Source organism: Diospyros lotus, chromosome 3 (genome assembly GCF_014633365.1).
Source record: "Diospyros lotus cultivar Yz01 chromosome 3, ASM1463336v1, whole genome shotgun sequence".
NCBI lineage: Eukaryota > Viridiplantae > Streptophyta > Magnoliopsida > Ericales > Ebenaceae > Diospyros > Diospyros lotus.
Window position 1 is genome coordinate 6,282,749 of NC_068340.1, and position 13,930 is coordinate 6,296,678.

Here is a 13,930-nt window from a genome sequence, read left to right on the forward strand (position 1 = left end):
GTTGGCATCTTTCTGTTCAGTTCACATGGATATATATATATATATATATATGAAAAGCTAAGAAAGCCTTATTGGTTAATCGTTGGAGATACAGGTTTTACGGGTAAAATTAATAAATACTCACTAAACTTTAAAGCTGTGATTATTTATTCATTGAACTTTAAATTGTAACCAGTTACTCACTAAACTTTACTCAACGTCAACCATCCATCACTCGTTATAACTCCGTTAACTATTACAAACGAAAAATACTAACGGAATCTGACGTAGCAAAAATTAATTTAACATACGCTCACTGAACTTTAAAAATATAACTATTTACTAACTGAATTTTACTCAACGTCAATTATCCATCACCCAGTTATATCACCATCTGATCTTAAAACACTCGTTACATCACCTTCTGATCTTGAAATATATTAAAAAAAATTTGTATGCATTCACTTACTTCTCAAACCAAAATTCGAAAACTAACCTAATGATTCAAATTAAAAAAGCTACTGATGCAAACTAAAAGTAAAAAAAATATTTTCTTAATTTTTTTACCTCCATTACGAACAACGAAATTCACAAAAAAATGTATTAAATAATAAGACCAAGAGACAAAAACTGATTACAAAAATCGTTTTAGACAATACATATTTATTCTATCATATTTTTAGTCTCAAAATAATTTTATTAGTTAATAAAACACTATACATTTTTTATTGACTAATAATAATGTTTTCGAATTCAAAATAAGATACAATAAATGTACATTTACCTTATAAGTTTAAAGATTGCTAGTTTTTGGCATACAATAAATAAGATTTTTGTAATTAGTTTTTGGCTCTTAGGCTCATTATTAGGTAAACATATTTTTTTACTTTTGGTTTGCATCAATAGCTTTTTTAATTTCAATCATTAATTTAGTTTTTGGCTTTTGGTTTGAGAAATAAGTGGTATCAAATGCATACAAAAATCTTTTAATATGTTTCAAGATCAGACGGTGATGCAACGAGGTGATGGACGATTGACGTTGAATAAAATTCAGTGAGTAATTAGTTACATTTTTAAAGTTTAGTGAGCGTGTGTTAAATTAATTTTTGCTACGTCAGATTCCATAATATTTTTCGTTTGTAATAGTTGATAGAGTTATAATGAGTGATAGATGGTTGACATTGAGTAAAGTTCAGTGTAATTGATTACAATTTAAAATTTAGTGAGTAAATAATTACAACTTTTAAATTCAATAAGTGTTTATTAATTTTACCCCAGGTTTTACTAAGACTCTCACATTCAGCACAAATTGAAATAGTTCTCGCCTACTTTTTTATATATACGTATATAAAAAACATTTGTTCATAATATCACAACTTATTTTGGTTTTCATTTGTCTTCTTTTTGATTGCTTTTTGTTTGTGTGCCGGTAGAAAACATGAGTTGCCTATCACCCTCGCCAAGTTTTGGATGGGTGATGTCCTTGCAAATCACGCACAAGGGATGGCGGGGATGGAGGACGAGAGACTGTTGTTGAAATCATGGGCAAGCCATAAAGAGGGATGCCCAAGGATAAAGGCGAGGGGGGTGATGCTTGCCCAGTCATCCAAATGGCATAATAATGGTGCAGAAGAGCACGTAGCTGGGGCGAATGGCAACCAATTGAGCCACGCCAAGGCCACAACAGTAGGATGCACGACTTAATTAGTTGGGCGGAAAGGCTAGATGACGGGAACAAAGCTTAAAGTGGGACCCTGTGGGTTATCAAAAAGAGTTTAAAAGGTTCCAGAGGATTCTAGGGCGTCCGAAAAGACTTTAGACTAGTGACTGGGCGATGATGTGGTGTCTATATGGCAAGACAAGTCCAGAACGTTTCAAAACTTTTTAGAATTGTCCAAGCCATGCTAGGTGGTTCACTTATATTCTAGGTATTCTTTGTCTTCTATGTTCTAGATTATTTTATAGGAATGTAATAGAATGCATTAATGATAGAAGGTACCATAATATAGATGGGAATCACTAATACGATGATATGAGTAAAAATAAATTCTTTATCGTGTATTAGATACACGTAGTAAAACATAATATGTACGCTATACATAGTTTGGGTATTTAAACAACACGCATATTCAATAATTGAATATAAATAAATGCATAGTTATTGTCTGATGTAAGGATGAAGTACATAAACGATTTCTGTACTGAGACTAAATCCATCTCAAGATGTGGTGGTTTTAGTCAGTTCACACCTAGTATGTCGAATTGTACTGTTCTGATCACTTTTTCTCATGCTAGACACAGAAATTTCGCATATCACTAGTGCTCGCATCTCAAAATTATACGTGTAATAATTACACGTATAATTTCTATAACAACAAAATATTTTTCAAAGGAATCAAAAAAAAAAAAAGAATAAAAGAAAAGAAAGCAACGTAGGAGAGCCAGGGAAAAAAAAGGCAGAAGGCTTTGCCTCTTTTTTCAAACCCCCAATCCCTTTTTCTTTTCTTCCTTCTCCCAAATTCATTTGATACCTCTTCTCAAATCCGCCACCCCACCATCCCAATAATCTTCTCAATAATTCAAGAAATTACTATACAATTTTATTATGCATTATATACTATGCATTATTCATTTTAACTATACATTATGCATTATTATTATACACTATACACTATGTACTATTGATAGGGGCCAAAGATCAACTTTTGACCAACCATTTTCAAAAATATTTCGGGCACACGATATCAATACCAAACGCAATATTATATGGTGTGTGACTTTCTTGGTTCACTACCCGCTAGTATTTAGATAACACTGAAACCCTTTGTGGTATCGCATTACAAAAAAAAAAAAAAAAAAGGTTTTTAACAAGGGGAAAGCTAGTTGTTAAAAGTCGGTTTCTCGTCGTTAAAGAGTTTTGACGACGAAAAAAATTCTGTCATTGCCCGTCGTTAATAGTTTTAACGACGAAAGAAAAGTACTGTAATTAATATAAGTAGTGAGGGGCAAAAGTCCCGTCATTAAAAATAATAACAACGACGAATATTTTCTTCGCTATAATAATGTGTATGGTTGTTGAAAATATTATTAACGATGGATATTTTTATTATTATTGCAATATTTATCGATAATTAAACATAATATCAATGATGGATATTCCCGTCATTATTGTAATATTTACCGATTACTAAACATAATCTAAACGATAAATAATCTCATTATTATAACTATATATATATATATATCTTTACTGGTCACTAAACATAATATCAACGATAAATATTTCTATAGTTATATCTATATTTATTTGTCATTATTACTATTATTACAATTCTAATGACTATTTTTACTATTATATAAAAATTTATTTTGTACCTATTAATTTTGGTAAGAGAGATACTAATAATAAAAAAGTGGTTCTCAATTAATTTAATAAAAACAAGATATATGCAAAATATTATCATCGACATTGATTATGTACCAATTACATTACAATCATTTTAAGAACTTCCATACATCCACAATCATAGAAATGAGAAAGAAAAAAAAACTATGGGTTTCATATTATTCTAATCTCTCCCTATAATCAAAATCAAAAAATAGTTACAAGTGCCATTATAATCCATGCATTATAGTCACAAACAATACCAAGTGTTCCCCGGTGGACTTGTATCTTCAAGTACTTACAAATTGTGAAGAGAAAATCATATTACTCATTATTTTTCAGAATAGTAGTACTAAATCATCAAGAAAATTATATTGAACAATAAACGTCATAAATAAATAAATTGGTATTTATTATCATTTCATAAATAATCTCTCTATGAGGCTTACTACCCGTGCGACGATGCATAAGCAACTATCAAGTAATTTTGCCAATGTTAAGTAAATCTAGACAGCTTTTAAATTTAGCCACAGGCAAAATTTTAGTTCCCATATCAGCAGGATTATATTCAGAAAGCACTTTTTCCAATCTAATAATGTTTTGAAATACGATATCACGAATAAAATGCAGTCTCACATCTATATGTTTGGTGCGTTCGTGAAAAACAGGATTTTTACATAAATGAATTGCAGATTGACTATCAGAGAAAACAGTCACATTTTCATTAAGAACACATAGTTCATTTAGCAATCCCTTAAACCACAGAGCTTCCTTAATAGCCTCTGTAGCAGCAATGTATTCAGACTCGGTGGTGGAGAGGGCAACAATATGTTGAAGCTGAGACTTCCAACTAATGCATGATTCACACAAAGTAAATACATAGGATGATGTGGACTTTTTATTATCTCTATCACCAGCATAGTCTGAATCAGTAAACCCTTTTAATATCACATTATTAGACTTATGCTTATATATTAATCCTACATTATAAGTGCCTCTTAAATACTTTAATAACCATTTCACTGCTTCCCAATGATAGGGACCTGGGTTTGTCATAAATCTGCTGAGAGTACTAACTGCATAGGCTAGGTCTGGCCTAGTACATACCATGAGATACATGACAGAACCTATAGCATTTGAGTAAGGGATTCTATTCATATATTCTTTTTCTTTCTCATTATCAGGAGATTTATCTTTAGATAATATGAAATGGTTTCCTAAAGGCAAAGATATTGATTTACTATCATGCATACCAAATCTTTTTAAAATTTTTAACACATATGCTGTTTGATGCAAAAATAACATAGAATTTGACCTATCTCTTTCAATTTCCATACCTAGGATTCTCTTAGCCATTCCTAGGTCTTTCATGTCAAATTCTCCACCTAATGCAGATTTTATGCTATTTATCTTTTTGACATCAGGACCAATAAGAAGCATATCATCAACATAAAGTAAAAGAAACACACAGTCATCATTATTTTTGTGCTGAAAATACAAGCAATGATCAAACTCACTTCTTTTAAAACCAATTGTTTTAACAAAGGAGTCAAAACGTTTATACCACTGTCTTGGGGACTATTATAAACCATATAAGGATTTTTTTTAAGAAACACACAAAATCAGGCTTTCTTTTGTCTTCAAAACCTTTGGGTTGATACATAAAGATTTTTTCTTCTAAATCACCATGCAAGAAAGCAGTCTTTACATCTAGTTGTTCAAGTTCCCAGTCAAAATATGCAACTAATGCAAGCATGACACGAATGGTAGTGTACTTAACAACTGGTGAAAAAATCTCATTATAATCTACCCCTTCCTTTTGTGTAAATCCCTTGGCTACTAACCTAGCCTTAAACCTTATTGGTTCTCTATCAGTTGTACCCTCCTTAACCCTATAAATCCACTTGCAACCTACAATGGACTTATCCTTAGGTCTAGGGACTAATTCCCAAGTTTGGTTCTTGTTGAGGGAACTCATCTCCTCTTTCATTGCTTCTATCCATTCTTTTGAGTATTTACTTCTTATGGCTTCCTCATATGTGTTAGGCTCATTTTCAGCTAGGTCTTGATAGCTTGCATAGGCTAATTCAAAATCTGAGGCTAATCTTTGAGGTAACCTATGAGACCTTCTTTCCCTATCCCTAGCTAGTTGGTAATCAGAAACTGATGGCTGATCATTTTGAAAATCTTCTACTGTTTCTCTCTCCTCATTTACTTCAGGCTGATTTTGACTTTCTACTTCACTAGAGGTTGAAGAAGTGTTCTCCACCTGATCTGGATTCGTAGGGGCTTGGGTGCTTGAGTCTTTCAACTCTTCTTGAGGACTTTTGTCCTCATTAATTTTGTCACCACAAGGCTTTGTACAAGGCATTTCTGATTCATTAAATGTGACATCTTTACTTATAATGATTCTTATTCCCTTTTGGTTTCTATCCCATAGCCTATACCCTTTGACTCCCTCAGGATATCCTAAGAAAACGCATTTCTTAGCTCTCGGCTCTAATTTTCCCTCATTTTGATGAGTGAAAGCTGCACAACCAAAGGTTCTAAGAATTGAGTAGTTGGCACATTTTCCATGCCATTTTTCATAAGGAGTATCACCATTTAATGCAGCTGAAGGAGTAAGATTAACTAGGTAACATGCAGTCATAACTGCTTCTCCCCATAATGACTTAGGTATATTAGAACTAATCATCATACACCTAACCTTATCTAAGAGGGTCCTATTCATCCTCTCAGCTACTCCATTCTGTTGAGGAGTGTAGGGGACTGTTCTATGCCTAGTAATTCCATACTCCTTGCATAGGTTATCAAAATCAGAATTGCAAAATTCTAAGCCATTATCAGTCCTAAGGTATTTTATTTTCTTGTCAGTTTGATTTTCTATTTGAGTTTTCCAGTTTTTAAAACTTTTAAAAGTTTCTGATTTATCTTTTAAGAGAACAACCCAAACTCGCCTAGAGTAATCATCAATCATAGACAAAAAATACCTATTGCCACCTGATGTGGGTTTTGATGCTGGCCCCCAAAGATCTGAATGAATGTATTCTAAGGCTCTAGAGGCTCTATGAACATTAGAGGAGAAAGATAGCCTATGATGTTTTCCTAGGACACAATGATCACAGAAAGGGATATCAGACACAAAGTCCTTACCAAAAACACCTTTATCACTTAGCAACTTAAGCCCTTTAACACTCACATGTGCTAACCTGTTGTGCCACTTGATAGTGACATCAGGATTGATTGATGCTATATGGGATCCTAGATTATTAATTATCTCAGCATTTAATACATAGATCCCATTTCTCCTTACCCCTTTACATACTACCATTGATCCTTTAAACATTTTTAACACGCCATTTTCAATTTTTCCAGTAAGACCACTCTTTTCTAATTCTCCAACTGAAATTAAATTTCTAACCATTTCAGGTATATATCTAACATCTTTTAAATTTAAGACATAGCCATTGTCTAACTTAACAGAGATGTTTCCTACCCTAATGATTTTATATGCTAAGTTACTGCATACTATGGTATGCCCACCTTCAGATTCATGCAAGTTTTCAAACCAATGTTTTTGTGATGTAACATGAAATGATGCTCCTGAATCTAAGATCCATTCATGCATGTATGATTTTGCAGCAACATTAATTTCAGTGGAATCAGAATCTAAGAGCATGTAGACTTCACTAAGATCATATGAGGTTACTACATTAGCTTCTTCTTGATCTTTACCCTTTTCTTTATTTTTATTTTTCTCTGCATAGCAATCTTTAATAAAGTGCCCAATCTTACCACACCCATAGCACTTTTTCCCCTTACCTCGGTTTTTGGATTTGGACCTACTTCTACCCTTTTTTCTTACTACCTCCCTCTTGATTTTTAAATTGGGACCTACCTCTCATCATATGGACCTCACCATGCCTTTTCTCATGTTTAAATTCCATTTCTTTACTTCTTAAAGAATCTATAACAATTTCAGGTGTTAAGGTATCCCTACCATACTTAATGGCATTTTTTACCTCTTTATAGATATCTGGAATTGCATTTAATAAGATCACAGCCTTATATTCTTCAGATACTGTTTCACCACAATTAGTGATATCTTGAACTAATTTGTTGAAGACATCTAAATTGTCATCTAGATCCTTAGAGGGGTCAATCTTAAAACTGAAAAATTTTTCTAACAAATAGAGTTTATTTGGTGTAGACTTCTTTACATATAATTTTTTCAGTTTTTCCCATAGCTCTTTAGTTGTGTTAAGTTTTCCTACCTTTCTTAACACTGAATCAGAGAGGTGTAAGATTATTGAAGTGTATGCCAATTCATCAGCTTCTAGTTTTTGTTCTTCTTTAGTACCTTCAGGGTATTTACCATCTATGGCCTTAGATACCTTTTGTTGTACTAAAATTCCCTTCATTTTTTGTTGCCAAATAGAAAAGTCCCCCTTCCCATTGAAAACCCCTAGTTCAAAGTGTGTAGTCATAAGGGATTTGCCTTTTCTATTGATTCCTACGGATTGGATCAAAAACAATTCTTGAATGAGGTATTCAACTCCAGGGATGAATCGAAAAAGAAATCTTTATTGGCTCTACCTCCTATTTTTTATGAAGAGAATGAATCTTTTTATCGAAGGATAAAAAAAAAATGGGTCCGGATCTCCTGCGGGAATGATTTGGAAGATCCAAATCCAAAGATAGTGGTATTTGCTAGCAACAACATAATGGAGGCAGTCAATCAATATAGATTGATCTGAAATCTGATTCAAATCCAATATAGCACCTATACTCACTAAGTATATGAGTTTCACACAGAATATGCAGCCTAATTAAATTTAATACAAACACACAGTTTTAAATTAATTCAGGCAACAAATTCTCAAGAGGTTAATAAAACAGAACTGATCAGGACTAAACAGAGTAATGAAGACTGATTTACAAAGTAATCAGTATTATAGATTTGCACACAGCCAAGAATAACTGATATCACACACAGTAAATTATCAGAATGCACTAGGAATGTATCGGCAAAAAAAAAAAAAAATTTGAGAACAGTAACAGCAGAACAAATAACTAAAGCTGATACAAAATTTACCGAGCTAGATTTCAAGAGAGAGATCTAGAATGGAATCGGGTCGGATCTCTCGAGCCTGCCAACCTTCACGCGCCAAAGTCTGTCACTACACGCGCAGTTACCAGCCGGAGTGTAGACTGGCACGCGTCGGTCAGGGCGAAGCTACTCGGACTGATGATCACGGATCTGGGGTTGGTTTACCCCGAATCATTCACTGCACAAAGCAATAGGAGTTAACCGATTCGGGTTTCAAGTAAACCCTAGAACCGCTTACCGTGAAAAAATCGATCGAAGAAACCAGAGGGCTTTTTCGATTAGGGTTTGATTTTGCACAACCCAGGAGCCACACAAGGCTCTGATACCATTTGTTGCGGAAGACAACTAGTCCAAAACAGAAAAGAGGTTAGAGTAATATATAATCAAAACAAATAGATATCGAACAAACCAGCCAAGACCACGATAGAGCAAGAGAAACTCCCTGTAAATAACTTGTCAAGGCTCAGATCTGGGTCAATCCAGATTATACCACCCAGGTAACACCAAAATAGGGACACCAAGCCTCACGGAAGCTCACAAAGGACAAGCCACACAAGACCCCCAAATCGGAGCCCTAAACCCTCTCGGCCAAAACACCAATCTTCTCCCAAAACCACACAGGTAAAGTTCACCACAAGATCCACCAAGGAACAAGAACGATCACAGAGATATGAGACGAAGAACAGTACCCGAGAACTTACCTCAAGTGGATCTGTCGCGCCAAGTAAATAGAGGCTACTCACCGACCGACCATGGGCTTCCCAAAGGAAAGGAAGATCACTCTAAGAGGATGAGATCTGACTGAAGAAGGAAAGAACCAGCTTACGGATCTAAGCCATCGAAGGAAAGGATCGGGAGAGCAAAGAGAGGAAGAGAGAGAGAGGCCGTCAAATGAGGGCAAAGAAGGCAGAAAAGATGCCTTTTATATGGTGGTGCTAGGGCACGGTTGCAAAGGGCCATTTGGCTTAGGCTTGGGCTTCCTTAAGCCTTGAGCAAATGGGTTCAACCCATTTCTCCTCCAAAGGCCTAATTAAGGGCTTATGGCCCGACTTTTAATGGGCTGCTAATGGGTGGTAATTTAGAAGGTACTTCAATCCCGGGCCGAAGCCTATGAAGATAAACCTGAATATTTCGTCATAGCCTTGGGCCTCTTTGGGAAACAAAAAACAACAATTACCAAGTAGAATCAAGAATCAATTTTGTCGAGAACATCAAAATAAAATTCCTAGAATACCCCAAAACTAGGGGAAAAAATACATATAAGGAAAATAAAAAAAAAAACAAAAAAAACAAACACCACCATAGATATTGCTTTCTTTGTCAAGGTCTTGTTTGGTTTGCTGATTTTCGCTTCAATTCTTCTAAGATTTCATTTTAGGTCAACAAATCCTTCTAAACTCTGAAGTATTTGGGTTGGTTATTGTATCAGTCTTGAAAGTTTTCTCTTTTTCTTGTTTTTCCCTATTCCTTGAACATTACTATTAGTGACCCCATATTGATTAACAAGAATTAAGTCACAAAGGTGCCAAATTACTACAAGCAAGGGCAACAAAGAAAATAGTTCAGACAATTCATTATCCCTGGTATACTCAAACCAATTAAAAAGATGGTGTGCCATGTCTTCCAATTAAGAAGGTGATGGGGTAGCAGTTCAAAAGGGAACCTTGTACTAGCAGAGAAACAAAAAGGAGCAGCATGAAACTTTCACTGGAGTACTTAACATATAAGAGAACCAACAAGGTGGAAATTGATTCCATGTGTTTCTAATTGGTTTCATCCACAATATTATCAAGTTTAAGAACTCAAAATAAGCTACAGTTTGAGCTTCTAGTATGAGTATAGTCTTAATAATGAAATATGTAAATGAGGTGGGAAATATTTCAATTGATTTATGTAATCTCACTCTACAAGTTAATTTGCATCAAACATACTTCAAATTTGTGTACATGAATATTAAAGCTGGCAAAATATTGAGTGAGAATTTATTATTTCAAATCTTGAAACTCTAATTGACCTACCTTTTTCATTCATTTAATCTAGCATGTAAGATCTCAAAACTATCTTAGGAAAATCACATCTGGTATGAATGAAGCAGGAAATAGAAAAGATACATAATTGCCATCAAACTTCTTAAATTTAAGCCCATTTTTAAAATTTTAAGCCTATTTTAAAGAAAAATTGCAAACTAAAACCCAACTAATTTTTTTCCCAAAATGAAACTCTCCCTGTTAAATGAAAGCTCCATCAAACACAAATATTATTACAAATGAAACTATAATTACCAATATCACCTTTGGTCAAAATACCAACTACTTTTGAAAATTACTCCCATAAAAATAAATTTCACTAAAAGATAGAGTAAAAAGGATAATTTACCTTAACCGCTTCCCACGTGTGATTTTTTTTCATTTTCCCCTATTTCTTCATAATGGATTTTATATATAGTTGTCAACATGGGAAACAAATTTGGAGCCATTTTTATTGTACTTCTGGCAACTTTTCTTTCGTTCCATACAAGCTTTTATGCGTTGAGTGACAGAGTGATTAAAGTTGGACTGAAGAAGAGGAAGCTTGACCAAATAATCAGGGTTGGTAGGCAAATTGACACAAGGGAAGGAATTTGATTTGGTGCTTCAAGAAAGTCTCGTCATTGCAGTAACATGGGGGACTCTGAAGCTAATATTATTGCACTAAAGAACTATATGAATGCCCAGTACTTTCGAGAAATTGGCATTGGCACTCCATCACAAAAATTCAGTGTCATATTTGATACTGGAAGTTCTGATCTTTGGGTGCCCTCTGCTAAGTGTTATTTCTCTGTCAATTTTGTTCTACTAGTTCTTTCAATTCTTTAATCGTGTTTCTTTCCTCCAAAGTTTGGTTACTCTTAGTGTTGTATATGAATGCGGGTTGCTTGCTATTTCCATTCCAAGTATAAGTCAAGCTACTCAAGCACCTATAAGAAGAATGATGTGGTCACTTAACTCCTTAGTTGCACGACTGCCTTCTCTTTTTTTCATGTTAGAATCCAATATTCGTAGGAATCTGGGTTCTTATAAGTCAAGGTTAACATTAATGACTCATGGTGGTTCCAAATTATAAAATGGATAAAATATGTAATTCTCAATTATATTGATGTAGATCACTACATTGAAGCCCAAACCATGCATGCCGAAAGAGCAATCCTGGAATTAGAATGAACCAGATCAAACACATTATTTGCTCAACCTAGGTTAAAATTTTTTGCATCCATATTATATATATATATATATATCATTTATAGCTTTCATGACATTAGTTGCTAGATTTTGCCCTTAGGAGAAGAAATAATATTTATGTTGAGGGTAATGCAAGGGGAGATGGAAGGCCAAAGACTAAGTTAAATTCAGATAATAAAACCAGATAGGACATACTTAGTTTGACTGAAACTATGACTATTGATAGAGCAAAATGGAGAAAATAATCCATGTAGTTACCCCAAGTTCTTGGGTGAAAGAGTTAGCTAGGTTAGTGGAGTGAGTCATGATTACTTCTTTCCATAAAACAAACGCATAGGATTTCACCAAACTTAGGGAACTTTGATTGGCCAATTCATGAAATTTTCTGTGTCTGGGAATATTTTGACTTTGTTCTAACTGCATTCTTGATGTAGGGAAATCTGCTGAAATTCATTATGGAACCAGATCTATTTTAGGTTTCTTTAGCCAGTACCATGTCAAAATTCGTGATCTTGTTGTAAAGAACCAGGTATATTCAAAGGCAGAGTGCACTTTTTTTATCTTCATTTCATCATTTATATAGTTTTTTCTCCCTCAATTCTTTATGGTCATTAGGATTTTATTGAAGCAACTAAAGAGCCTAGTATCACATTCTTGGTTGCTAAGTTTGATGGCATACTCGGACTTGGTTTTCAAGAAATTTCAGTTGGTAAAGTCGTGCCTCTCTGGTAAGTCTATTTTGTCTTTCTTATCAATATTATTAATTGATTATTACTCAACTTAATATTAGAAAGAGGTGCTTCCATATCAGTGGGGATCCCGACAATAGCTTTGTGTTTTAATTTTTTTTAATTATCCAAGGAAGACATCAAAGTAATATTTGAAATCTTAGGAACATGCTTGATTATTGTGCATTTAACATTCCTCTTTTCAGCAGACCTTTCCCTTCATCTAGTTAATTTTACTTTTCATGGGCATTATATGATTAAGGTGTCTGTAACTTGTATAGGTACAACATGGTTAATCAAGGTCTTGTCAAGCACTGCCTTTACCTTATATAAACCTTTCAAAAACCATGCCAAAGTCTCAAATCATCCAGGTTTCAATAAAAGTCCACCCTTGCTCTGCCCACCTACAAGCACATCACATTCTCAATAGAAAAATAGGAGTGGAGATACGGTGACGTGGATTGTGTTGTATTAGAGTATCTGGACAAGCACGATGGAAAGAATTCGAAGATATGGTCATAGTGATCGGTATTTGGTCTTATGGGCGTAGAGTTAACATACGGTGTCCATTTTCAGCCCATAATATATGCTTTTGGGGTAGCTCGACAAGCCGGATTGAATTAGAAGCTTTACAGCTATTGTTATTGTGTTTTAGTCATTTTAAATTTCCTTTTATTATTATTTATGATTTCTTTATTTTACGTTTGATATAATCATGCTTTTTTTAACACAATCCAAGCCTGTAACTTAAGACTTATCTTTACACACAGTTTGTCTATATATATATAAGATTAAGGATACAAAAAAAGAAAGACAAAATAAGATCTCAATCAGGAAGCAAAAATAAGAAAATTCACGGAGACAATCCTAACATGTAGCATAAATTAAAACATAAACCCTTAAAATCAACCACAATTGAATAAACCACAAAGTAATAGTTAGCTAGGGTTTCGCTACACATACAAAGGGATGAACGATTCTAATAACTGAGTACTTGAATATTGAAACTGAACAAAATGAAGGAAACCCATATCTGAATTGATTGAGATCCGAATTGATTGAGATCCAAACAATGAACCAAAAGAAAACTTGGAAGAGCGATAGAGAAACTTACACGAAACCAAGATCAATGATGACACTGGCAACAGCGATATGCGGGAGCTTTGATCGTCGATTGACAGATATGGATTAACGGGAAGAAGGCAAATTTGGTAAAGGGTAGTACGATTTGGATTTGGCAGGGATTTGGATTCGACAGGAAGAGGCGGAGTTGGACACGCAGGAAAGATAAGGAATGATGGAAGTGCTGTATTTATTAATTAGAAGAAGAGTTTGGGAAATTTAGAACAAAAATTAATAAAATAAGATTTCAAAAAATTAAAGATGAAGTGTTAAAAGAGAAATTAATAAAAAAAAAATTCCTAATTAAGATCATGAGTATATATTTAGCGGGAAATATTCAAGTTAAATTTTTAGACTCAATAACGACGGAACTTTTAATTAATAGCGA

General features: G+C 34.0%; 1 protein-coding gene across 1 annotated transcript; it reads left to right on the forward strand.

The window, feature by feature from the left end:
* The first annotated feature begins 11,134 nt into the window (after positions 1–11,134).
* On the forward strand, positions 11,135–12,753 carry LOC127796451 (cyprosin-like). The gene is made up of 4 exons (XM_052328604.1): positions 11,135–11,282; positions 12,127–12,221; positions 12,308–12,420; positions 12,702–12,753. Exons 1-4 carry the CDS (start codon positions 11,135–11,137, stop codon positions 12,751–12,753), a joined length of 408 nt encoding a protein of 135 aa, XP_052184564.1.
* Positions 12,754–13,930: the final 1,177 nt, after the last annotated feature.